The 27,937-nt window shown below is 39.7% G+C and overlaps 1 protein-coding gene across 1 annotated transcript in view; it reads right to left on the bottom strand.

The window, feature by feature from the left end:
- CNTNAP5 (contactin associated protein family member 5) overlaps positions 1-27,937 on the bottom strand; it is a 393,202-nt gene that overhangs the window by 134,144 nt on the left and 231,121 nt on the right. Inside the window, exons 9-12 of the mRNA XM_075829064.1 lie at positions 21,593-21,742; positions 20,246-20,417; positions 8,864-8,970; positions 2,978-3,097 (exon numbers count right to left, since the gene is read on the bottom strand). Of these exons, the coding sequence (XP_075685179.1) occupies positions 2,978-3,097; positions 8,864-8,970; positions 20,246-20,417; positions 21,593-21,742 (549 nt within the window). The remainder of the gene's footprint in view (positions 1-2,977; positions 3,098-8,863; positions 8,971-20,245; positions 20,418-21,592; positions 21,743-27,937) is intronic.

Here is a 27,937-nt window from a genome sequence, read left to right as displayed (position 1 = left end):
CCGCCACGTGGGGCTTTGCCCTTACAGGTGACCGGGGCCGATCTAGCAGATCATACATTTCATAAACTGTCTTGTGGTAAAGGTGACATCATATTACAGTGCCAAGTGTAAAGTCACTGAGCTCTTCAGTACAACCCATACGACTAGTAATGTTACTCTATGGAGATGACATTACTGTGTGCTTTATTTAATGCATCTGTTGGCAAAGGGTGTGGCTGAAACACCTGATCTTAATAATTAGGAGGGGGTGAAATACTTTTGGCCATAGACTAGAGTGCATGTTTGGAAATACCAGGATATTCATCATGGAGTATTGTAAAGGAACAGATATAGTTTATGCCAGTAACAGAGGGACGGGGAAACCTCTATTGGTGCCAAAACATAGGTCTTCAGAATGTGCCCCCCCCCCCCTCAGTCGCTGAAGTTCAGAGCGACAGCTGTTGGATGGACAATCATTTATTTAATTGTCTTCTATCATACTAAGGCCGGATTCACACGAGCCTGTGCATTTTGCGCGCGCAAAAAGTCCATAACAGCTCCGTGTGTCAGCCCCGTATAATGCGTGGCTGCGTGATTTTCGCGCAGCCGCCATCATTATCACACTCCGTTTGGATGTTTGTAGCACGTGGTGCTTTTCTGTTTTCATTCATACTTTTTACTGCTGTTGCGCGAATCACATGGAAGTGCTTCCGTGTGCTGCGCGTGATTTTCACGCCCCCTTTGACTTCAATGGGTGCGTGATGCGCAAAAAACACACAAATATAGGACATGTCGTGAGTTTTACGCAGCGGACTCACGCTGCGTGAAAATCACGGACTGTCTGAATGGCCCCATTGACTAGCATAGGTCCGTCCGAGATGCGTGAAAATCACGCGCGTTGCACGGACGTATTATACGTTCGTCTGAATAAGCCCTAAAGGGAAGTGCTCATCATCCCCCGGCACCTGCAGCAGCTTTGACACAGCGTTGTTTTTTTTTTTTTTTAATCCATAAAATGTGCCCCCTCTCTGAAATGGTGCCCTAGGAAGTCGCCTACTCTTCCTACCCCTAGTCCCAGCCCTGCAGCTACCTGTACTGCTAAGGCATCAAGTTGGGTTTCACGTGGTGCCATTTTCTTCGCCAGACTGAAAGACAATGAGGCACATTTCCAAACATGTTATTTTTGACACCATGTTTGATGATGGAAAATGGTATTATTTATGCCCCATACATATGTACACCATTTCGCCATTTCAAACAGTTGATTGATGTGTTTCTAAAATGTCTCTTAGATGGCGTCAGGCGCCAAGTCGATTTATAAAGTCTAACATAGTTCTTTGTGAGATAAAAGAATCAAATACAACTTCAGTATACAAACTCCATCTGTGCATCCAGGTTTTATTCAAAACCATCCAGTGCTTCTAAACAACCGTGGTAGCTACCGGCACCAAGTATAGACTAGGCGTCAACTACATCTCTAGTTCAAGTTTAAGTTGCACAACTACAGCTGTCAATCATATCATATGAATGGTGTATGAATATTGCAGGTCCATAAGTAGCCCCTTCATATATATAGTAGCCAGAAGACAAACCCAGGACACCAGCTACAATAGGAAGGCGTTCCAATGATTGTCCCCCCAGGACTTATGAAAGTAAGTAGTAACTCTACTTCTCCATGGCCAGGCGTGCAGCTAAAGGGGCAGCTATAGGGGCACTTGGGTAGCAGTGGCACCTGGGACTGGTGTTTGAGGGGCACAAAGACCCTGCTGGCACATAAGATGAAGCCAGAAGTATGATGGGCAGGTGGGGGACCCTGGTACAGACCTGACATTGGGGCTCAGGAGTTACACCTCTGATCATACATATAATCCCCAGCATGGCCCCACTGTCACCAGCCGTACCAGTAATTATATAGATTAGATCTGGAAAACTGCTGAGACAATGGAAATGACAGAAACATAAGACGCGGCAGAGTGACCGAGGTATCACAGACACGAGGTTCCGATACATTCCTGGTAAAAATAGTAAAAGACAAGGAAAGCTCCTTCCCAGGACACTGCTGAGATGTTGTACTCCCTGCAGACAGGTTACTACACAACACTGAACATAGTCAAATTCTTCAAAAATTACACTATTATTCTCTGTTATCCACTGTGTATGTCGCCTTGATTTCTACGGCCATAAATGTGCATTCTTATGAGTATTTACACCTCCTGTCTCCTATTACTGTTTGTCAGTCTTCACTGCAGTCCTGGCATTCTATTCCTGCACCATAAAGATGGATAATGCGTCAGACACTACCCAGAAATATTTGTTATCGTTTTGCAGCATTTTAATTAAAAAAAAATTGCATTTGTGACTGCAATCTATGAGCGTCTGCTGAGATAGCCTTTACGTTATTCACCTCCTTTCTAGATATTCTAAAATGCGTCTTACAATGTAAACAATCACAGATTTCAATTCCAATAAATTTCCCCTGCTCCAATTTCTATTACTAGTAAATCTCTACTGTAAATATTTGTTAGCAAAAAAAAAAAATGTTACAACTACATTTTGGCAAAAATGACCGAAACTGCAAAAATACATGGGAATGAGTCAGGAGCGGAGCCCACGGTTATCAGATGTGACCCCCCCGTGCCACGGCAGCCACTAATGGTCTATTGCCATGTATAAGTAAGTCGCCGTCTCCTTCCAATGACTCCGGCTGAGTGTTGTTTATGCTCTTTCCTGATATTTAATGGAGATCACCAGCTGCCCTGTCATCTGCCTACCGCACTGTCATAACGCCATCTCCATCCTGGCGGCCTGTGCGAGGCACAGGTGACGGCGCTGAAAACTTCAAACCATTTGAAAAAGCTAAGAGTAAATCGTCTTCACTAAACATCAGAATAATGAGGCTCCTGCTGCTTTAAATAGCTCAACCCCCCTTTGATATTGAAGAGATGGTGAAATATTTAACGATAGTGTTAAATATGAATGAACAGGACGCGCTTCTTACCGGTTATGTTACAGAAAACACGCACAGGTCCAAGTGGCCCGCTTCCATCGGAGTCGATGTAGTAGTAATCGGACGGGTAACCCTTGTGTCTATAGGCCTCGCAGGACTGTTCGTACAAAGCTGGAGATGGGTAAAGAAAGAGAATAAAAAACAATGTCAAATTTGTAATTTTTCCAAAATAATTTGCCAATTTTTGCAATTTTTTTTTTTGCCTGCAAGGATCTGACGTGATGCTTTGTTATGGGCCCAGAGGAATATGAAATTAGCCGTCTGGTGCCTGTCGCTTGTGTCAGGGGAATAGCTCGTCTAGAGAAGCTTTGCCAAATTAGACCCATGTGACTGAACATCGAGGCTGATTGGAATTTCTAAGATGACCAATTTTAAAAAAGGAAAAAATATATTAAAACTTTAAGAAAATATTTTCCAATCGAAGGACACAGTTGTCTCCGGCTGGTGCCACGAGGACAATTTACAACAGCTTGCGCCTCCAGCAGGATAATTATAGCATGTGCGGCTTCATAGGGCTATACAAGAGTGAATTAGTGTTTCCAAAATTTTAATTGCCGGGAACAACCATCCAGGATCTGTCTCTCCGGATGGACAATCACTCCATTTATTTGTTATAGATCCCAGGTCTTATGGTTTTTTATGTATTCGTTAAGTTCCGGGCTGCAACTCCACTCATTTCTATTGATACCCAAGTAAGAGAAGAAGTTAGCTACTTCCTCCCTCACTGATGTCATCAACAAACTCAAAATCAAATTTGGTCAGAATTCACACCCAAAAATTGGATTTGGTGAATTGGCGATTTTTTTTCCATTAATCGTGTCTTCTGCTGATTCCCAGGTTGTCAAGGCCCTGCCCCTATTAATATTATCACTATATGTGCATTATGACCCAGATTTAAAAAGACTGGCGTTTAATACCCCAGTCTTAGACTGCAACCCACTGGAGTAAGATATCACAAATTTATTAAGAGTTGCACATCTAGATTTTTGCTATAATTTAAGATAATTTCCGGCATAAATTATAGTGAATTTCCCCGGTCGTGGGTGGTTCCTTCCACCAGGCTCTGTCCACTTGTTTAAAAAGTGGGGAAAGCGGAGTTAAAGGGTTAAAAGTTGTAAACTCTTGCGCACAACAAGCAATGCGGTGTCAATTCCCCCATGTATATTATCTGTATAAACCAAATATTTAACTAATCGTTGATGAAAAAATGGCATCAGAAAAGAAAATGATCAAATTTTCTAATTTATTTTTTCTATTTTGTGTTATATTCACTTAACTTTTTGCTTTTTATGTTGTTGCTTTTAAACATAATGAAACAATTAGCGTAGAAATCGCTGACCGTCTTATTCCGAGGACCCTTGAAATCCAGGGAATGTTCTCTGCTGAGAGTCTTACTAAATATATTGCTTATCAGGATATTTTTATAGCGCTTCAAGTCGGACATTAATTACCGCAGCGATAATTATACATTCAGCTATTAAGCTGTGGACAGTTTATGCACAAAGCCGAGAATGCTGAGATGGAAAATCACTATGCAGATGATTATTTCTTGAGTCGGGGTAATAAATGTCATCCGCTGTTGAACAAACACTTGAGAAAGTGCTAAACATCATGGAGGACGTTGCAGCCTGTGAGCTGCGCTTTTAATGTAACACGTCTCATGGCTTTCAGTGCGGTATCAATAAAGTCACAGTTAATTCATTATTTATCAGCGCCTGCATTTCATTTACACGTCCTGGTCCTCCTAAATATTCTGCGTTTTGGTAAGAAGTCTACATGTGTTATTTGATTGTACCTATATAGTTCTAAATGATATGTAAATTGATTGATTAATTATTGACACATAAATCAATTGATTAGCAGCTGATATGTGCTGTTAAAGTCTAATCTGGTCGAAACAGATGACACCTCCGTTGGGTAATAAAGCTAGAGGACTTCTTAATGTTTATGCAGCACCACCTAGTGACCAAAAAAATATTTAAAAAAAAATCAGTGATCCAATTGGCTGGCAACAGATCACATCCCTTTACAGTAACACAGCACCATCTGGGGGTAAATACTATATTACAAAAAGGACCAGTTGAGAGGCAACAGATTCCGGTTAATACAGCACCATCTGGTGGCCAAAATAAAATACATTAAAAACAATGGTTCAATGGGATGGCAACAGGTGGTACTGCTTTGTCGTAATACACCACCACCTAGGGGGTCAAAAAAAACAAAAAAACAGAGCTTCAATTGAGTGACAAAAAGTCCCCCTTGATGTTAATAAAGTAACATCTGGTAGTCAAAGTTGAAAAATCGATTCTTTTTTTGAATTAAACACATTGCTTTACATAGCTTAGAATTGTATGGGAGGTTTGGTACTATCAGGATATGTCTTATTGGATTTGCTTCTATAGTCACCACTGCAAGTGTATTGAATGCACTGAACTTAATGCACTGCGCCATGCACAATACCACAGCCCACAGCATGGAAAAAGTTACCATGAAGTCCCAGAAAATACTATACCAGGACCAGAAAAATGCAGGTCAAGGGTTTAATGGAATGCCTACGTTTTAACACCATGTTAATTTGAGGTCCAACAATCTGTGCTGATTTATTGTGCCACTAGGGGGAGCTAAGGAGCTTGCTGCATACTGATTATACATTGAACTCAATGAGATCACAGTATGCAGTAAGCTCCTCAGCTCCCCCCAGTGGTGACTGCAGGCAAACAGAATTGTATAATTTATATCTATGACAGAATAAAGGTAAAAAGGGGATTTGGAGCTCTGTATAATAAAAAGAGAGCTCTGGCCCTGAAATTAGATCTTAATACAGTTAACTCAGTGTGAATTTAATTAAATTGAAATTTTGATATAAAATCCCAATTTACCGCCCAGTAATGCCTGATGTAATCTCCTTTATTAAAAAGTTCATTACTTCAGACTTATCGGGATACTTTCTGGTTTTTTTTTTCTGATACATTACAGAGCAAAGTGACAAACCTTCCCACTAACGGGTTTATTCATTCTTCTAGTCACAGACATAATTAGTAGCTGAAAGGTTCTTCAGATGTAAAGTCACACCCTGTGCCTGCTGTATCCATCACCTGCACCTTCCCAGCGTTCTCAAGGTCTCCCATCCCCCTCCCCCCAATAATCAGTAATTGGGTAACATTTATACTTGAGTTTTTGTGTTTCTTTGAAGTGAGAGTAACTCCGGAGGAGTGAATAGTGTAGAATTTTATTTCTAGATTTATTTCTTGTGAAAGTCGCAGTTCATTTATAGCGTTCCTGAAAATCATCAACTGTAACATGAAGCATGGCAGATATTTTCTGTAGGTGGTCGCACAAACATAATTCGTTTCTGATGAAAATTATAACTGACTTACAAAAGGACATAATGGGCCCGGCCTGCTGGGAAATGTAGGATTGATTTACTATGGACTATCTGGTGGACTGTCCTATCTCTATAATACATTGCACGCTGGAGCCACAGCCACCTATAGAGCTTTATACATGGATTATTAACCAATGCATTATAAATCCGAGTGGAAGGTGCAGTCCATTACAGAGAGCCGTATACACATGAGGTGATAATGACCGATCTGTATCTTATTGTGGATATATGGCGAGAGGACACAGCTCAATGGAAAAGATTATTGTAGTTGAAAGAGTTGATGAGAAACCCCAGAAGACAAATAACAACATGGAGGATGGAGAAGAGCACAAAAAATCATGAACATGACATTGAGAAGTCTGAAGACCCAAACATAAGATAAGACATCTGGAGAAACACTTGACTGACCATGATAGTTGGGGTATGTTCACACGGCTTATTTTCGGCAGTTTTTTGGGCCGTATACGGCCGGAAAATCTGAAACAGAACGCCTCCAAACATCTGGCCATTGATTTCAATGGGAAAAATGGGGTTCTGTTCCGATGGGCCGTTTTTTTACGCGGCTGTTTTGAAAAACGGGCGCATAAAAAAACGCCCCCAAAAAAGAGGTGCACTTCTTGAGCCATAATTGGAGCCGTTTTTTATTGACTCTATAGATAAACAACTCCAAAAACGGTCATAAAAAACACAGCGAAAAAAGCTAGTTTGTTTAAAAAACGGCTGCAAATCAGGAGCTGTTTTCCCTTGAAAATAGCTCCGTATTTTCAGAAGCTTTTGGTTAAGCGTGTGAACATAACCTAATAGGAAAGAAGGAAGGAAAAGGAAAAGAGGGAATGCAGAGAAGGGAAGAAAGAAAGAAAGAAAGAAAGAAAGAAAGAAAGAAAGAAAGAAAGAAAGAAAGAAAGAAAGAAAGAAAGAAAGAAAGAAAGAAAGAAAGAAAGAAAGAAGCAAGGAAGGAAAGAAAGAAAGAAAGAAAGAAAGAAAGAAAGAAAGAAAGAAAGAAAGAAAGAAAGAGAGAAAGAAAGAAAGAAAGAAAGAAAGAAAGAAAGAGAGAAAGAAAGAAAGAAAGAAAGAAAGAAAGAAAGAAAGAAAGAAAGAAAGAAAGAAAGAAAGAAAGAAAGAAAGAAAGAAAGAAAGAAAGAAAGAACAGAAGCAAGGAAGGAAAGAAAGAAAGAAAGAAAGAAAGAAAGAAAGAAAGAAAGAAGGAAAGAAAGAAAGAAAGAAAGAAAGAAGGAAAGAAGGAAAGAAGGAAAGAAAGAAAGAAAGAAAGAAAGAAAGAAAGAAAGAAAGAAAGAAAGAAAGAGAGAAAGAAAGAAAGAAAGAACAGAAGCAAGGAAGGAAAGAAAGAAAGAAAGAAAGAAAGAAAGAAAGAAAGAAAGAAGGAAAGAAGGAAAGAAAGAAAGAAAGAAAGAAGGAAAGAAGGAAAGAAAGAAAGAAAGAAAGAAAGAAAGAAAGAAAGAAAGAAAGAAAGAAAGAAAGAAAGAAAGAAAGAAAGAAAGAAAGAGAGAATAGTAATAGGAAAGAATTGAACTAAGAAAAAAAAAAGAAAGAAGGAATAAAGCAATTAAGGACAACGATTAAAACAGAGGAAGGAAGGAACAGAAACGAGAATACGACAGGATGGAAGGAAGGAAGGAAAAAAAAGACAAAGAATGACATGGAAAATGGACGGTAGGAAGGATGGAAACACAAAAATGTTAATGGCAAAGGGAACATAAGAAAGGAATTGAAGAAAGCAGGAATTAAGTAAGGAAACACTAGTGGAAGGAAGGAAGGAAGGAAGGAAGGAAGGAAAGAAGGAAGGAAGGAAGGAAAGAAGGAAGGAAAGAAGGAAGGAAGGAAGGAAGGAAGGAAAGAAGGAAGGAAGGAAGGAAAGAAGAAAGGAAGGAAAGAAGGAAGGAAGGAAGGAAAGAAGAAAGGAAGGAAGGAAAGAAGGAAGGAACGAAGGAAGGAAGGAAGAAAGGAAGGAAGGAAGGAAGGAAGGAAGGAAGGAAGGAAGGAAGGAAGGAAGGGAAGGATTTGCACATGTGGATTTATGACAATTTCATACTCCTCATGATACTGTATATAATTCAGCATTAAACCTGAGCTTAGTTAAAGATTATCTTTGTTTTTTGTCCAATTACCTCGTAAGAGCGTGGAACTTAAGATGGACCCCATGATATCATCCCCCCTCCTACTATATCATGTCCCTTTCCTCTGCCACAAGTTGACACATTATATTCACTCCCCAGACCCACGATGAAGCAATGAACCCCCTTGTGCTTCTTCTGCAGGCAGATTTTAAAGCCTTAGGGACTTATTGGTTTACAAGTGCTGTGAATCTGCAGAACGTTCTTGACCCCACTACCGTCTAATACACCAAGTGAGTCCAAGTCACACTCCATTGTCCCTGAGGCCTGTGCCGGAGAAGAATTACAGATGGGGACTAATGATAGGCAATTGTTACATAATCACAGCGGTTCCTTATAGAGGGGTAGGCGACTACTTACAGCCGTGGCACGTGGCATCAGCGTAGCCCTTGTCTCCACAGTCACAATGAAATGTGCTCCAGGTCTGGGAACATTCTCCTCCGTGTTCGCAGTAATTTGGCAGGCATCTATTGGAAACAAGAAGTCCACAGAGTCTGATTTGCGAGTGTCACTGTGCAGCTGAGTATCTGAACGTAAAAATGACTTCCAAATGATGTTGACAGTTAATTAGCTGTGGAGAGACTGAAAGAGATCTGAGCAAATCAATAATTTCAAATGGTAGATACTCTCGAAATTGATGAACCAGATACGGCAAATTACTAAACAAAAGTCAACCACTCTCACAAAAGACACTCGGTTCAGAGTCAATTACAAATGGATTTTTTTTTCTAATGCCAGTGAAATATCAAACCTCAGAGAGAATCTGCTGGAACTTTCTGAATGGTTTTATGAGCATTTGCATAGCAAAAAGTTGCCCTGAATACGTGCGTTATAATGAGTTGGTTTGTGGCACTTCACAGGCTCGTCGGCATTTGTAAGCTGGAATGTTTGACCGAAAATTATTACGCAGCTTGTGGTAGGTGAGCGTATGTGATCGATACATAGGATACAAGGCATGTTCAAGGGCTACAGAGGGGTAACCTGAAGACTCTACGCCCCAATGGAGAATCTGCACCAGGACCCCCACCCATCATCTGCTATGATTATACTGGTGTCTTTGGGCTCGCTCTGGTACCAACCAAGGCCTGGGTGCGACTTCTACCTCTGCACCTTCTTTATCTATGTTCCTGAGCAAACACAAAAAAACTAGGACCCTTTCAGGGGACTGCTTGACACTATCACACTCCTAACCACCCAGCACAGGAAGTCTTGGTGGTCCTAGTCCCACTTTTACGACTCACACTTGTGGAGACCACATCCCTATACCACCACCCATTATAATGGGACCGGGACCAACCTGAAAAGATTTGTTTGTGCGCCCCAATGCAAAATATGCAACTTCCCCCACCACCACCACCTTGTCCCATTTGTAATGCTGGTGTCTTCTCGAGTGGCAGAGGGGCCTTTGAGCCCCTCAAGCATCAGAGCGTGGTTGCGACAGTTACCTATGCGCCCCCTCCTGGCGGCTGCATGGCTTTCCTTTATTATACACCCTTGTATTGAACTTAAAGACACACTAAAAGCAAAACCAATACTCTGAGTCATGCCTAGTGCAGGACATGACAAGGTGGTGAATGACCTTGGGATTCTATCCTTGGTGACCTTCGCTGTGTCATGGACCGCCCCCTTAGATCCTGCATCAGACATAACCTATTTTATTAGTTTTGCTCAAGTATTCCGCGTGCACTTTTGGAAAAAAATGCATCTAAAATGATAAAATATAAAAATTAAGAAATGGTCATTTAAAAAAAAACTCCTGTCGTTTTGTGTATACAGCTCTTATGCAGATCAGTTAAAAACTCTATGTGTAATTATATCCTATTATATGTGGGATCCCATTTACTCATGTAGCTTATGCGTGATGTCACTCATTATGATAGTGTAAAATGATGGGTGTTAAATATCAGAAAGGTGTTAAATAATGGGATATATTACAGATGTCACTGCAAAATCTTCATGAATTTGCTCTTTGCTAAGACGGTATGAACCCTGTTCACACCGCTCCTCCTGTGTCAGCCACAAACCGTCCTGCTTCCCATTTGCACCTGGTATTAGAGGCCCAGTCAGGATCTGTTATATCGCTCTCATCTGTGCCAGCGCGACATTTGTGTAAGTGACAATTTCCATTTTCCTCTGATTGTAGCCAAAATTGAGTTGAGGGAACGGAGAAGAATATATTTTTTTCACCTTCCACAGGAAATCAATTGAACTTCAAGCCCTGTTATTGCCAAACCATCATATCGCTCGCAGCATCCGACTTCCAGAGTCCTCCTGAAATTAATCTTCTAAATCCGTTATCCAACACAACAAAGAAATAAACCGCAATAACAGCGAAGCCTAATTCTGTCAACGGAATTATTGTATCATTTTCTATCATTATTTTCCCAACATCATTCCCTTTGTTGTAACAGATTTGTTCCGAGGACTCAGCAAGAGAAAATGTCTATATAATAGTCACAGCGATCAAATGTAACTCATCTATCTATCTATCTATCTATCTATCTATCATCTATCTATCTATCTATCTATCTATCTATCTATCTATCTATCTATCTATCTATCTATCTATCTATCTATCTATCTATCTATCTATCTATCTATCTATCTCATATCTATCTATCTATCTATCTATCTATCTATCTATCTATCTATCTATCTATCTATCTATCTATCTATCTATCTATCTATCTATCTATCTATCTATCTATCTATCTATCTCATATCTATCTATCTATCTCATATCTATCTATCTATCTCATATCTATCTATCTATCTCATATCTATCTATCTATCTATCTATCTATCTATCTATCTATCTATCTATCTATCTATCTATCTATCTATCTATCTATCTATCTATCTATCTATCTATCTATCTATCTATCTATCTATCTATCTATCTATCCATCTATCTATCTATCCATCTATCTATCTCATATCTATCTATCTATCTATCTATCTATCTATCTATCTATCTATCTATCTATCTATCTATCATCTATCTATCTATCTATCTATCTATCTATCTATCTATCTATCTATCTATCTATCTCATATCTATCTCATATCTATCTATATCTATCTCATATCTATCTATCTCTAGCTCATATCTATCTATCTATCTATCTATCTATCTATCTATCTATCTATCTATCTATCTATCTATCTATCTATCTATCTATCTATCTATCTATCTGTCTGTCTGTCTGTCTGTCTGTCTGTCTGTCTGTCTGTCTGTCTGTCTGTCTGTCTGTCTGTCTATCCAGGGGCGTAACTAGGAAAGACTGGGCCCCATAGCAAACTTTTGACTGGGGCCCCCCCTCCCCTGGGTGTCACACAACCCCCCCCCCCCTTGTAGATAGTGCCTCTTTTACAGCCCCCCCCCCCCTGTAAATAACGCCATACAGCCCCCTCTGTAGATATCTACAAAGGGGACTGTATGGCGCCATCTACAAAGGGGACTGTATGGCGCCATCTACAGAGGGGGCTGTATGGCGCTATCTACAGAGGGGGCTGTATGGCGCTATCTACAGAGGGGGCTGTATGGCGCTATCTACAGAGGGGGCTGTATGGAGCCATCTACAGAGGGGGCTGTATGGCGCCATCTACAGAGGGGGCTGTATGGTGCCATCTACAGAGGGGGCTGTATGGCGCCATCTACAGAGAGGGCTGTATGGCGTTATCTACAGGGGGGGCTGTATGGCGTTATCTACAGGGGGCTGTATGGCGCCATCTACAGAGGGGGCTGTATGGCGCCATCTACAGAGGGGCTGTATGGCGCCATCTGCAGAGGGGGCTGTATGGCGCCATCTGCAGAGGGGGCTGTATGGCGCCATCTGCAGAGGAGGCTGTATGGCGCCATCTACAGAGGGGGCTGTATGGCGCTATCTATAGGGGGGCTGTATGGCCCTATCTACAGGGGGGCTGTATGGCGTTATCTACAGGGGGCTGTATGGCGTTATCTACAGGGGGGCTGTATGGCGTTATCTACAGGGGGGGCTGTATGCTGCTACCTACAGGGGGTCTGTATGGTGCTATCTACAGGGGGTCTGTATGGCGTTATCTACAGGGGGTCTGTATGGCATTCCCTACAGGGGGTCTGTAACGCCATACAGCCCCCCCCTGTAGGGAACGCCATACAGCCCCCCCTGTAGGGAACGCCATACAGCCCCCCTGTAGGGAACGCTATACACCCCCCCCTGTAGGGAACGCTATACAGCCCCCCTGTAGGGAACACTATACAGCCCCCCTGTAGGGAACGCTATACAGCCCCCCTGTAGGGAACACCATACAGCCCCCCCTGTAGGGAACGCTATACAGCCCCCCCGGTAGGGAACGCTATACAGCCCCCCCTGTAGGGAATGCCAAACAGCCCCCCGTAGGGAACACCATACAGCCCCCCCTATAGGGAACGCTATACAGCCCCCCTGTAGGGAACGCCATACAGCGTGCCCAACCCCCAAAAAAATGCGACCTACAGTGTGAAAAGAAAAAAGACATGTATCCCCTCTCCACAGGATAGGGGATACATGAGTGATCGCTGGCAGCGATAGGGAGAACGGGGGACCGAAGGTCCCCTAATGTTCTCCATGACAAACCTCTGACTTCCGGCGTCTGCGCAGCTCAATAAAAATGACAGGAGCGCTGGTCACGCATGCGCACAAGCACGACCGGCGCTCCATTCATTGTCCTGTGGAGAGGGATACATGTCCTGTGGAGAGGGGGGGGGGGATACATGTCCTGTGGAGAGGGGGGGGGATACATGTCCTGTGGAGAGGGGATACATGTCTTTTGTTTAATGGCAGAGCGGGGAGTTACCTACCTGCTCTGCCATAGTGTTCAGTGGCGTCGCGCTGTAGTAGCGGCTGCTAGCGGAGCCTCCGGCCATGGTGGGGGCCCGTGCCGGCGGGCGACACGGGCCCCCTCATGCCGCGGGCCCCGTAGCAGCCGCTATGTCTGCTACAGCGGTAGTTACGCCACTGTATCTATCTATCTATCTATCTATCTATCTATCTATCATCTTTTCATCTATGATATGATTTTATATAATTTCTATGTAGTTTTCTATCTCCACTAATATAATATTATGATGGTATAGTATACTGTAGTACTGATTACTTGAGTACTATATATGATTGAAAAAGTGTATTAGGGTAAATAGATATAATAGCAAATTGCTCTCATAAGAAGAGATAATGTAAGGCTCTGTTCATATCTGTGCTCATATTTCCGTTATTCGGTTTCATCATAGGAACTTAATATCTAAAATAAAGGAAGTGCTGAATCCATCAAATGGCGGACGCCAACAGTGCCCAATGGCGCCCAGTGAGTTTAATGGGTCCTGTAGAGTTTCTGTCTTGGTTTCGGTCATTTTGCTGGACACAGTAGTGATGCATGCCGCGATATGTTATGTAGGATTTTTTACCAAATCAGCAACAGAGGCTCCTAATGGAGATGTGAAAACAACCTAATAGTTGTTTGTTTTTTTTTTAGAACTGTCTGTATTCATACCTATATCCATCTATCCTTACACTGCGTATACAAGAAAAAACTATTGTCTAAATTACACATTAAAAATGCTGTCAGTCAAAATCTACGGGGCTCCTGAGCAATCCGTCAGTCGGGCCCCTCCTTGTAGTGTGTCTATTATCAGGAGACTCCAGTTATAAATATTTATATTCAAATCTTCGTATCGTCAAAGAAAAAAAAATTGTAAATCTGTTTATTTTTATTTTTCTTGGACTAAAATGTTAACACAGCTTAAGTAAATCGAATTACATTGAACATATGGAGAGTACGCAGCTCTTCCTGCTGAATGTCAAGTGTCTCCATGTGATAATTAGACACCTAAGACTTCATTTATTACATGCTCAGGGCTACAACAGAAAAGCTTGTTACATTAGGAATTTATCTTATTTTGTATCTCTCTAGAATATTACTTTCTATTGAATCTGGAAAAACACATCTATCTATCTATCTATCTATCTATCTATCTATCTATCTATCTAATATCTATCTATCTCATATCTATCTATCTCATATCTATCTATCTATCTATCTATCTATCTATCTATCTATCTATCTATCTATCTATCTATCTATCTATCTATCTATCTATCTATCTATCTCATATCTATTTATCTATCTATCTATCTATCTATCTATCTATCTATCTATCTATCTATCTATCTATCTATCTATCTATCTATCTCATATCTATCTATCTATCTATCTATCTATCTATCTATCTATCTATCTATCTATCTATCTATCTATCTATCTATCTATCTCATATCTATCTATCTATCTATCTATCTATCTATCTATCTATCTATCTATCTATCTATCTATCTATCTATCTATCTATCTATCTATCTCATATCTATCTATCTATCTATCTATCTATCTATCTATCTATCTATCTATCTATCTATCTATCTATCTATCTATCTATCTATCTCATATCTATCTATCTATCTATCTATCTATCTATCTATCTATCTATCTATCTATCTATCTATCTATCTATCTATCTATCTATCTATCTATCTATCTATCTATCTATCTATCTATCTATCTAAGAGACACAAAAGTTTGATTAGGACATTCCAAAAAATTAAACAAAATGTGTATACAGCTGCAAGTACGCTTGTGACTGTAAAATTATACGCCACACAAGAAAATGGTGACCACCCACAGCGAACCCTATTGACACCTAAACACTATAAATAAATAAATATGGGTGTATGAGCAGCGTAGGGATCCACCTTATAAGTGAGGCTGCCTTGTCATGGCAGGTGGGCTCACACAATTTGATGAAAATATGTGCTAAGAACCTCCCTATTTGTAAGCAGATTCAGCAGCAATGCATATTTATTTATGTATAGTGTTTAGGTGACACTGGTGTTCGCAGTGTGCTGGCGCCATTTTCTTGTGTGCTGTATAAATCTATCTAAAAATATAAAGAAGAGCAGCCCCAAAATGAAAAGTCCTTTTCAAAAAGTTTTTGTATACAAGCCTCAAGACTTTTTTTCTGGTAATAATATATTGTTACCCTAAAATAGACTTTTAATTTGTGATCCTTTTTGTCTACCATAAATTTTTACATATTACATGTCTATTTTAAGGTAATTGGGTCAGGGCTGATTGGCGGTGGGAGTGTTTTGTTGTATTTTTGCATAATTTATGTGTATTTTATATTTCATTTAGTTTTGCTTATTTTATTATTATTATTATTATGGTCTATCCCTCAAAGGTCAGAAAAGACCATTGGGGGGGGGGGGGGGGACATAATTATATTTGATTTTTACCCTATACTTTTCCACTGTAACTGGAGCTGCACAGGCGAAATCGGCCATATTATAGTGACTATTGCCCCTGTATAGTGACTATTGCCCTAGTCAGACCCAGCAGCAGCCTCCCACTGACGGCATCCTGGTGATCATGGGACCAGTCACATGACCACCGAGACCATTGAGCGTTGTGTACGTTAGAAAAGAGGAAACAGAAGCGGTGAAAACCGCTTCTGTTTCCTTCATTTATGGTGCGTTATATGGAAGCTCGACAGAGGGATTTAAAATCGAAGGAAAATCACCACACAAGGCGTAATTAAATTTACTCTTATCTTCACTTTCTGTGTCCCTTTTTACTCCTATAGATGCGCACATGCTGTGGATAAGAAATTGAATTTCGCCAAACTGAAAAAAGATTCCCAGATGGCGAGAATTTATTTTGTTTTCTGTAAAATACTCCGGGCTGCAACAAAGCGCAATGCAAAAATGTTTATGAGCTGAGCGTAACCCGACAGTAATATTCATAATGAGATTGCTGATGTGTACGGTTGGGGGGCTCCCCTGTCCCCCCTGCCACATAAGAAGACACCAGTATCATATATTTTGCACTGAGGTTCAGGAGTTTTCAGTTACGCCTTTGCTAATTTTTATGCTTAATATTTTTGGAGACTGCTACGTATATATGGGGGGGGGGGGGGTTGGGGAAAGATGCAATATTCTGGAAATATAAGCTGATATTTTTTATAAAAAAATCATATGAGAGAGGTTTTCTTTTATAGTAAACACCATGTACTGTAAAATAATTGTGTAATATAATGTAATCATCGGAATCTCTACATATCCCATATGGACAAATATTGTGCATATACTCTATTAGGGCATATAGATAATCAAGGAGGGGTCACATGCTCAAGACCTCCCTCTATTAGCCAGATCATTGAAAAGAGTGCATGTAATACTACATTTCTCCAGCAGAGGCATGAGTGGCTGTGCGCAGCTTCCCGCGTAAGTGATAGTTGATCGCTAGGAGTTTCATAAATCAGACCTGCAAGAATTATCTGTATTACGTAAAGGAGACTGGACAACACCTTTATGCAACAGGAGAAATAATAACCCACAGGACTCAAAAGTGGTTAATCTGTGACAGAGGAGATTTTAACAATTTGATCATCTCAGTCATTGGTTAGGTGCCTAGAGAAAAGCCATATTGCACACTGCACCAATGTTTATAAGAAGTTCATTATTTTAATTTTAAAAAAAATAAGAAAATTCAAATATACAAAAATAATACAAAAAAACAACAACAAATTATTGAGAACAAAAATAACAAAACAGGGAGACTGGATCAAATGTTTGGTGTTTTTTATTATTTGTTAACATAATATTCATCTTTATCAATAGAAATTTGAATTGTGACCTCCCTCATATCAATAGGCCATAATCTCAAGGTGCAAATGACCAAATTATATGGGTTGGGTCAATTTTATTTTAATTAACCTCAAGGCTACAGATACAATATCATCTTTAATCAGATTTTTTTTATACAATCTTAGGGTTAAAATTAGAGAACTTCTAGGCTGGAATTAGTGACATCACTGTGTTCTGTGATGTCACTTAATATTAGATCTTGACCAAAGAAGTCTAAAAAGCTGCTGGTGGAGCAGAGAATGATGCACTCCACTAGCAGCTTTAGGCAGGGTCAATGCTGGGCCCCATGGTCTGCATGGGATATACAGTAGGTGTGCTTGTGGGACTCCCCAGCTGATCACATACTATTGGACGGCTGAAGCTGCAAATGTCTTGGACAATTTATAAAAATTCACCCATCAGTAAACACTTTCAGGTGTTGGTTGAGCTAAAGACAGAACAATTTGTGATATACAAAAAAGTCCAATAATAGTTCTCCGGCACCAACATAAAGAGTGACACATAAAAAGAAAATTAAAATTGAGCTCTAATCCTTCTTTATCATTTATTTTCAACAAAATTAGTTTCTTTTTCTTTTTTCTATGGATTGCGCCTTTTTCAGAAAGGGTCCAATCAGATGTCTATTCAGCATGAACTGTATATTCACCAACTTGCTAATTAAGTCCCATTCATTGACTTGATCAGAATTGGTTTGGAGACAGATATAATTGTGTTCTTTTGAAACACCCACAGAAATTGTCTGTCTGACAACATTTGTTCACATTCTGCTTTTATTCAGCTGCAAAAGTGGAAGCTTCAAACTCTACAAAAATTACATAATAGGAATCCATCCAACATACACAGTGGAGGTGTATTTATAGTATTTTTTCTAATTCCTTGAAATTGACTAGAAGAAGCCTAAGGAAGCATCACCCCCAACATGATCCGACCACTGGACAACCAAAATTAAATTCCTATTATACTCTATACATAGAGAAATACAACCCCAAGCATAACACAATGGACATCACCATTAAGCAATTCTATTTTACTCTATACATAAAGCACTACAACCCTCAACATGACCTGACCATTGGACATGACAATAGTACAATTCTACCATACACAATAGAAAGAACACTACAACCCCCAACATGACCCAACCTCTGGACAAGACCATAATACAATTCTATTATGCTTTATACATAGAAGACTACAACCCCCAACATGACTCAAGCCCTGGACATAACCATAAAACAATTATATTATACTCTCTACTTAGAACACTACACCTCCCAATATGACACAACCACTGGACATGACCATAATACAATTATATTATACTCTATACATAGAACACTACAACCCCCAACATGACCCGACCACTGGAGATGACCAAAATGAAATTCTATTAGACTCTATACTGACATACTACATTTCCAAATTAATAAAAGAGAGAGGAAGCAGAAAAAAAAATAAGAAGAGGGAAATGAAGAAGATAAGGAAGAGAACTAAGGAAGTAGAAGGGGAAAAGGGATGAGAAGAAGGGAAGATAAAAAGGAAAGGGAAATAAAAATATGATAAGGAGGGGGAAAAAAGAAAGATAAACCAGGAGGAACAATAACACCAAGTGGATGGAGAATGGAGAGAAATAAAGACAGGGGGAAGAGAAGAGGAGGAGAGAAACAGAAAAAGGATGAGAAAAAGAAGAGGAGAAGAAGAAAGTGGGAGGAGGAAGGAGGAAACGAGTATGCAGGAAATGAATGAATGAGGAAGAAGAACAAAACAAAGTGGAAGAGGAAGTAGTATGAAAAGAGAAAGAAAAAGGGGAAGAGTAGTAGAGGAAGAGGGAAGAGGAAGAAGTAGGGGCTGGTAAGGAGAAAGGAGTAAGAAAAGGGGAAGAGGAAGTAGTATGAAAAGAGAAAGAAAAAGGGGAAGAGTAGTAGAGGAAGAGAGAAGAGGAAGAAGTAGGGGATGGTAAGGAGATGGAGAAGAAAACCCAAAGAGGAAAAAGTGTTAAACAAAGAGGAAGGAATAAGAAAAGAGGAAGAGGAACAAAAAAAAGTGCAAGAGGAAGGAGTAAGAAAAGGGGAAGAGGAAAAGATTGAGGAAGGAAAGCGAAGAAGAAAAGGAAGAGGGTGGAGGAAGTACAAAGAGCAGAAGGAAGAAGAAGAATGTGGTAAAATGAGGATGAAGAAAGATAAATGAGGAAGAAGTGCAAAAGAAAGTGGAAGAGAAAAGTAAGAAAAGGAGAAGAAGGAGAAGAAGAAGAAGAAGAAGAAGAAGTGATAAAGGAAGACAGGAAAGAGAAGAAGAGGAAAAGGAGGAGACAGGGGGAAGATACATTTTTTTTTTCACTTAATAAAAACGCAGAAAGTGATAATTTTATCCCCTATTATCTTTTATCTCTTCATAAATATTGTATGTCTGTCCAGCGGAAATAATTTAATAAGCATTTTATATTATATTTACTCCTCATATGGACTCATATACCTTCTCTACTCATATCAATTCATATACATTCTCTACTCAATTCATATACATTGTCTATTCACATCAATTCATATACCTTCTCTACTCATATCAATTCATATACCTTCTCTACTCATATCAATTCATATACCTTCTCTATTCACATCAATTCATATACATTCTCTACTCAATTCATATACATTGTCTATTCACATCAATTCATATACATTCTCTACTCATCAATTCATATACATTCTCTACTCATCAATTCATATACATTCTCTACTCATCAATTCATATACATTCTCTATTCACATCAATTCATATACCTTCTCTACTCAATTCATATACCTTCTCTATTCACATCAATTCATATACATTCTCTACTCATCAATTCATATACATTCTCTACTCATCAATTCATATACATTCTCTACTCATCAATTCATATACATTCTCTATTCACATCAATTCATATACATTCTCTACTCATATCATTTCATATACATTCTCTACTCATTTGGACTCATATTTTGTAAACAACAAGTTCACCAGTGAGAATGTGAATTACCTGTCTTTAATACCGCACATATCGATCTGCAAATCAGTGAAGTTCCCCAGGGCTCCGCGCTGAACTGAGATCAGGTCCTTGGGCTGATTATCAATAAATATGAGCCTCATGCATCCTTGGAATGAAGAAATGGGATTTCTACAGAAGGAATCTGCCAGATGATCCGGACAGCCTATTCAGTGAGAGACAAAGACTCGGCATCTAATCACATTTTGGATAATGCATTTATTTTTTATGAGCGCTATTGATGGATGACCCTGAGGTCTCAATATTCCCTGTGTCTCCTTTATTACATAAGCTTTGTCATAAAATTCTCTGGTTATGAAAGAAAGAAATCAACATGGCAGACGCAGAAGGCACAACTTTCCCAGCATTCTCACTGTCTGCTTGCCCTTCTTATCTCCCGTTCTGTCACTGAGATTTTGTTCTCATTTATTTTCTGGCTTATTTGATTTTCCTTTGGATGGAAACTAAAGACCAGAAACTGGAGATAGAGTTAAAGTGAAAGTCCAGACGTGGAGAAACTTTACATATCACATTAAGGAATTTCAATATTAGCAATTACCTAAATATTTGTTTACATGGGAGTTTTTCCCTCTACAAGGTGCGGGGAGTCAAATAGCGCTACTTCATCAAGACAAAAGAGGTAATCAGACTTGTTAGTCGTAGTTTCAACTTTTCATAGAGTGACGCATTTCGACACCTAACTGGTGTCTTCATCAGACAGTTGAAAAAAGATAAATGTCCATCAAGTTCAACCAATGGATGGGAGAAAGGGAAAGGATATTCTGTGAGTGGTGTGACTCATTGGCATATTGCGGCACCCATGTGACATGTGTTATCAGTGCCCATATTCCGCTGATGGTGCGTTCAGAGCTCCTCTTTTAGCATTATCACTCTTGGTTCTGACGGGTGCGATCACAATTATAATATTTTAGGCTTTTGGGGTATAACTAAACTAAAGGGTGTTCATTGGTCTAAATTGGTAGTACTTTATCTATTAATAATGTTGGCAAGAATTATAATACTGCAACAGTGGAAGTCTCAGGAGGTCCCGGTGTTTTCAATATGGAACAAAAACTTTTTTAAAGGGGTATTCCCATCAGAGACATTTATGACTTATCCACAGGATATGTCATAAACGTCAGATAGATGCGGGTCCCACCTCTGGGACCCGCACCTATCTCTAGAACGGGGACTCCTAAACCCCGGTCTACTGCTCTGTGTTGTGGATGAATCATGTGATTCCTGACCATGAATTACAGAAACAGCGTAGCTCAGCGAGTCCATCAATCTATATTTTCATCCATGCATTCATTCATCCCTATCACAAACTAACCATCTCACCTCCAAAGTAATACTGGTGCCCTGTGGAGATCTGTACTGGTAGGGTGGCATGGACAGATGAAGAAGCCCCATTATCCAGGGTCAATGAGATGCGATGTCTTCTTGCATTGATGGTAACTGAGTGCCATAAGCCGTCATTTAAACCACTGCCTAGAAAATGAATAATAGGTTATTCCTGACGGTCTTATTAACTGTGAATAAAATATAAGCATAAGACAGAAGAGGGAAATCTATGGGAGTTCATTTCTGAGGAGTCTCCTTATATTGGGTTCACATATTTCCCTGAGCTCAGCACAATTAATACATTCTCATTTTATAACACATTTCCTCTCAATTATCTCCATCTCCTACATTGATGCTGTAGAAGATTATGGCCGCCTTTACAGTGCCCACAGGGGCCGTCACCCAGCTTTACAAAGACCCTAAGTGGCATATTAAATTATTTTGATGCAGACATATGACCCTCCCTCCTCCTAGTCTTCCTGCGTAAATCTTGTTACCCTCAAACAAACTCATTTTCAAAAAACCTAGGGAATTCTGAGTTATTAGATTGGTGCCCCCTATTTAAGGCCCTCATTTATGAGGCCGCGGAGACCAGCTACAAAGAGTGTCTGTCTCTCCGGAGGACCGGCATGTCCATGCATTACATGGAAACCCAATGATATCAAGCCTATTGATAACTGTGTAATGCTTAATTTCCCCTGTGGTGGTGCTGCAGGGAAAGTAAACACTTGTTGCTGGTTTCAAACACAGATAGCAGCTGATCGCTGTGGGTCCAAGCACCAGGACCCCCAAAATGGAAAATTCCTTTAAGGCTGAAGATAGATAGATAGATAGATAGATAGATAGATAGATAGATAGATAGATAGATAGATAGATAGATAGATAGATAGATAGATAGATAGTGAAAAAGAACACTGAAATTGATAAATTATGTCCATGTGTCCTTTTCTGATATTCCGCACCTCTCAATCAGTGACTTTTTTCTTAATCTTATGACCTTATATTACATAACCCGTGCACCTGAACATTATAATGTTACACAATCTGCTATAATGCAGAGGGGAACTCCTGCTGGTGAAGTCCAATGATGTCACCACTGAAGTAAATTTCCTAGGTGAAATCCTGTCATGAACTCTGCATCTCACGAGTAAAAAAACAAACCATATTATGTGTATTGCAGATACGTGACCAGGGCTGCTCATGTTCAGTAGGTTGACACAATCAGAGAACCCTGGTCCCATATGTCGGTGTTGAATTTTCCTACTGTATAAATCTAAATTATGTCACCTGAAAATATCTACAACCAATCCAAAGTTTTATAATGTTACCTATATAATATAAACTTGTTATATGAGTATTATATGATATTATTTATAAATATATACAAGGTCGAGAAAATTTGTAATAGTCTAAGGTGCATTAATATAGGGAAGGATTCTCCACAGTAAGAGCAGTCAAACTTTGGAATAACTGACCAGTAAAGATAGCAATTACAAAAACAATGTCAGAATGTCAAAATATAAAGTGGGGTAAAGGAGTGGACAGTCTGACAACTGTGTGTGAAAATGTATGTCAGGGAGACCAAAGCTGCTACATTGTAGAGACTATGCTGTTACAGTGACGATAGAGAGCGCAAAGCTTTTTTAATATGCGGCTAAGGAGTTCATGCAAACGCTGTCGAAGAGGAAGACTTGCATATAATGAGTTTAATTCTAAAATGAACCAAATTAACTACTACAGGAAATTTTTGAAAAACTGTTTGACTTGTCCTTTGCCGCACATTTTCTATCTGGTTGCCATTTTTAGGTGTAGATCAATTGTGCTCAATCTCTAAACATTTTATACCCTTCAAAAACAGCTGTCCCATCAATACAAGGACAGACCGGATGTACAATGACCTAGGGGTGTACCTGGGGGGGGGGGGGGGTGTTATGTACCACGGATGCCAGGAGGGCACCAACAAGCCACTCTGCATTTTGCCAGGGTATCTAGATATAGGGTTAATGCAGCAAACACAATTTTTGCAGCAGTTAAAGAAAAACCGACCTACAATAAAAATTGCGCCATTTCCTGCCAACCAAACAATGCCACCAAAATGTCAGTCATGGCTAGGGTGACACATTGACTGATGTTCATGTAAGAATTTTGGTAAAATTCCAGTTAATATAGAACTTCAATTATTCCCTAGGATGAAAAAGTCACAAGCGATGCAATGAAGACTGTTTCAATAGTTACAAGATAATTGGGACTTTTTCCCCATAGGAAATAATTGAAGCTGCTTTTTTTTTACCAGGATTCACACAGGACTTTCAGTTGTCATGTCATACTAGCCATAAGTATGTGCCCCTTCATCTTTTTTTCAGAATTTTCAATTATTATTGATTTTTTTTTCTTTACTGCCATAAAGTTCCTATTATCCTCTTAGTGCTAAACCCATCACTTTGAAACCAATTAGTGTGAAGCTCCTATTGTGTTTGTCAATAACTAAAATACCAAGTGGAGACTTGTAAGGCGTTCAGTGATGACTCCATATGTCGGCAGCTCCTGGATAATAACACTCCTTGTAGAGTTGTATAACTGCTCTTTGTGAACCTCTACTCCAATTATCCAGACCCTACAGCATTACCCTAAAAGATAAAAACAGAACTCATAAAATGTATAGTACTATATCTTTATAGTGGTTGGGTACCAAATCCCCTGCAGAAACACAGGTAATTGATACAACGCTACCTGCCTGCAGCCACCACTAGGGGGAGCTCCCTGCATACACTTTTATTATTGAGTTTAAAGGCTATGTACGCTATTTATTTATTTTTAAATGAATGTTTAAATGAGTTTCAACAATTTTTTAATTGACTTTTATTATTATTATTATATATTTTTTTTTTTACTTTTTAAGATACAGCTTTTATGTATCCTGTATATATAGAAGCTGTATGGTTTCATCAAAGCCAATTCCGTCAGGTCAGCTGAACTGACAGCTGGGCTTAAAGTTGGTCCTGTGTGTCTCTGACACGCAGGATCCAGGTTATAACAATCACAAGTTTAAAAACAAAAAACAAATCTTGCTACAAAGGTGTATATAGCCTTTATTGTACACAGGCTTTCACTTAAGCTCCTTCCTACTTGTGTATTTTGGTCAGAGCTTTGTTTCAGTGTTTGTCAGGGTATGTTCACACGGCACCGTCCGTAACGGCCGAAATTACGGGGCTGTTTCCAGGAGAAAACAGCCCCGTCATTTCAGCCGTAACGGCATGTGCAGGCGCTTGAACGCCGCGTCCATTACGGACGTAACTGGAGCTGGTTTTCCATGGAGTCCATGGAAAACGGCTCCATTTACGTCTGAAGAAGTGACATGACACTTCTTTGGCGCGGGCGTCTATTTACGCGCCGTCTTTTGACAGTGACGCGTAAATATACGCCTCGTGTGAACAGACAAACGTCAGCCCATTGCTTTCAATGGGCAGATGTTTCTCAACGCTTTCAAACCGTAATTTCGGACGTAATTCTGGGGTTAAAACGCCCGAATTCCGTCCGTAAATAGGCCAGGTGAACATACCCTAAGTCCAGACCAGGAGCGGGTCCAAAACATGGAAATGGTAGAAGACTTTCCATTATACTGGTTCTCTGTTTACGTTACACTCCTGGTCTGATCCAAATGGAAAAGATACGAACGACACTAATCAGAGACGACGTCACCTGTCACTGGATTTGATTGTTTATTCTGACTTTGACTGCATCTTATTAGTATTTTACTATTTAGCTCAGTTTTCAGTGTGTTGATACTCTGCAGACCGCCTGTGTGTTATCTGACCAGTATATAATCATAGAATTCAGGCTCAGTATGGTGGCAACATTCACTTACAACAGTTTCACAATCTGTCTCTCTCCAGCTGTTCAGAAACTACAACTCCCAGCAGGCTCTAAAAACTGCAGCATGTTAGTTTCTCAAAAATAGAGAGCAACAGGTGGAAGAACACTGACAAATATTACGGCGGTAATTCTGGTATTCCTGTTGTGTTTTATTTTTTTTGTTTTTTCATTGCAGTAACAGTATAGAGGTATTATCCAGTCAGTGTATGGCAGAATTATCAGGTACGGTATAATGGTGTTATTTAGGCACTTAATGCTTTATTACCTGGGATCAGGCTAATATGTATATATACACTACCGTTCAAAAGTTTAGGGTCACTTAGAAATCTCCTTATTTTTGAAAGAAAAGCACAGTTTTTTTCAATGAAGATAACATTAAATTAATCAGAAATCCACTCTATACATTGTTAATGTGCTAAATGACTATTCTAGCTGCAAACGTCTGGTTTTTAATGCAATATCTACATAGGTGTATAGAGGCCCATTTCCAGCAACCATCACTCCAGTGTTCTAATGGTACATTGTGTTTGCTAACTGTGTTAGAAGGCTAATGGATGATTAGAAAACACTTGAAAACCCTTGTGCAATTATGTTAGCACCGCTGTAAACAGTTTTGCTGTTTAGAGGAGCTATAAAACTGACCTTCCTTTGAGCTAGTTGAGAATCTGGAGCATTACATTTGTGGGTTCAATTAAACTCTCCAAATGGCTAGATAAAGAGAGCTTTCATGTGAAACTCGACAGTCTATTCTTGTTCTTAGAAATGAAGGCTATTCCATGCGAGAAATTACCAAGAAACTGAAGATTTCCTACAACGGTGTGTACTACTCCCTTCAGAGGACAGCACAAACAGGCTCTAACCAGAGTAGAAAGAGAAGTGGGAGGCCCCGCTGCACAACTGAGCAACAAGACAAGTACATTAGAGTCTCTAGTTTGAGAAATAGACGCCTCACAGGTCCTCAACTGGCAGCTTCATTAAATAGTACCCGCAAAACGCCAGTGTCAACGTCTACAGTGAAGTAGCGACTCCGGGATGCTGGCCTTCAGGGCAGAGTGGCAAAGAAAAAGCCATATCTGAGACTGACTAATACAAGGAAAAGATTAATATGGGAAAAAGCTCAGACATTGGACAGAGGAAGATTGGAAAAAAGTGTTATGGACAGACGAATCGAAGTTTGAGGTGTTTGGATCACACAGAAGAACATTTGTGAGACGCAGAACAACTGAAAAGATGCTGGAAGAGTGCCTGAAGCCATCTGTCAAGCATGGTGGAGGTCATGTGACGGTCTGGGGTTGCTTTGGTGCTGGTAAAGTGGGAGATTTGTACCAGGTAAAAGGGATTTTGAATAAGGAAGGCTATCACTCCATTTTGCAACGCCATGCCATACCCTGTGGACAGCGCTTGATTGGAGCCAATTTCATCCTACAACAGGACAATTACCCAAAGCACACCTCCAAATGATGCAAGAACTATTTAGGGAAGAAGCCGGCAGCTGGTATTCTATCTGTAATGGAGTGGTCAGCGCAGTCACCAGATCTCAACCCCATAGAGCTGTTGTGGGAGGAGCTTGACCGTACGGTACGCAAGAAGTGCCCATCAAGCCAATTCAACTTGTGAGAGGGGCTTCTGGAAGCATGGGGGAAATTTCTCCCGATTACCTCAGCAAATTAACAGCTCGAATGCCAAAGGTCTGCAATGCTGGAATTGGTGCAAATGGAGCATTCCAAGACCAAAGCAAAGTCTGAAGGAGAAAATTATTATTTCAAATAAAAATCATTATTTCTAACCTTGTCAATGTCTTGACTATATTTTCTAGTCATTTTGCAACTCATTTGATAAATATAAATGTGAGTTTTCATGGAAAACACAAAATTGTCTGGGTGACCCCAAACTTTTGAACGGTAGTGTATATATATATATATATATATATATATATATATATATATATATACACACACATACAGATTCCAGATTCTGGTACAGCAGAATGTTTCCGAATAGAGCACATAAGTTTTGGGGAGCCCAGTCCACACCACTTAATTCCAGTCACTAGCTGCGCACTAGGAAGTATATTTATACTAATTATATTCTTGTATATAGGGGGCAGTATTATAGTAGTTATATTCTTGTATATAGGGGCAGTATTATAGTAGTTATATTCTTGTATATAGGGGGCAGTATTATAGTAGTTATATTCTTGTATATAGGAGCAGTATTATAGTAGTTATATTCTTGTATATAGGGGCAGTATTATAGTAGTTATATTCTTGTATATATGGGCAGTATTATAGTAGTTATATTCTTGTATATAGGGAGCAGTACTATAGTAGTTATATACTTGTATATAGGGGGCCGTATTATGGTAGTTATATTCTTGTATATAGGGGGCAGTATTATAGTAGTTATATTCTTGTATATAGGGGGCAGTATTATAGTAGTTATATTCTTGTATATAGGGGCAGTATTATA

The sequence above is a fragment of the Rhinoderma darwinii genome, chromosome 6 (assembly GCF_050947455.1).
Source record: "Rhinoderma darwinii isolate aRhiDar2 chromosome 6, aRhiDar2.hap1, whole genome shotgun sequence".
NCBI lineage: Eukaryota > Metazoa > Chordata > Amphibia > Anura > Rhinodermatidae > Rhinoderma > Rhinoderma darwinii.
This window is presented reverse-complemented; position numbering and strand designations above follow the sequence as displayed.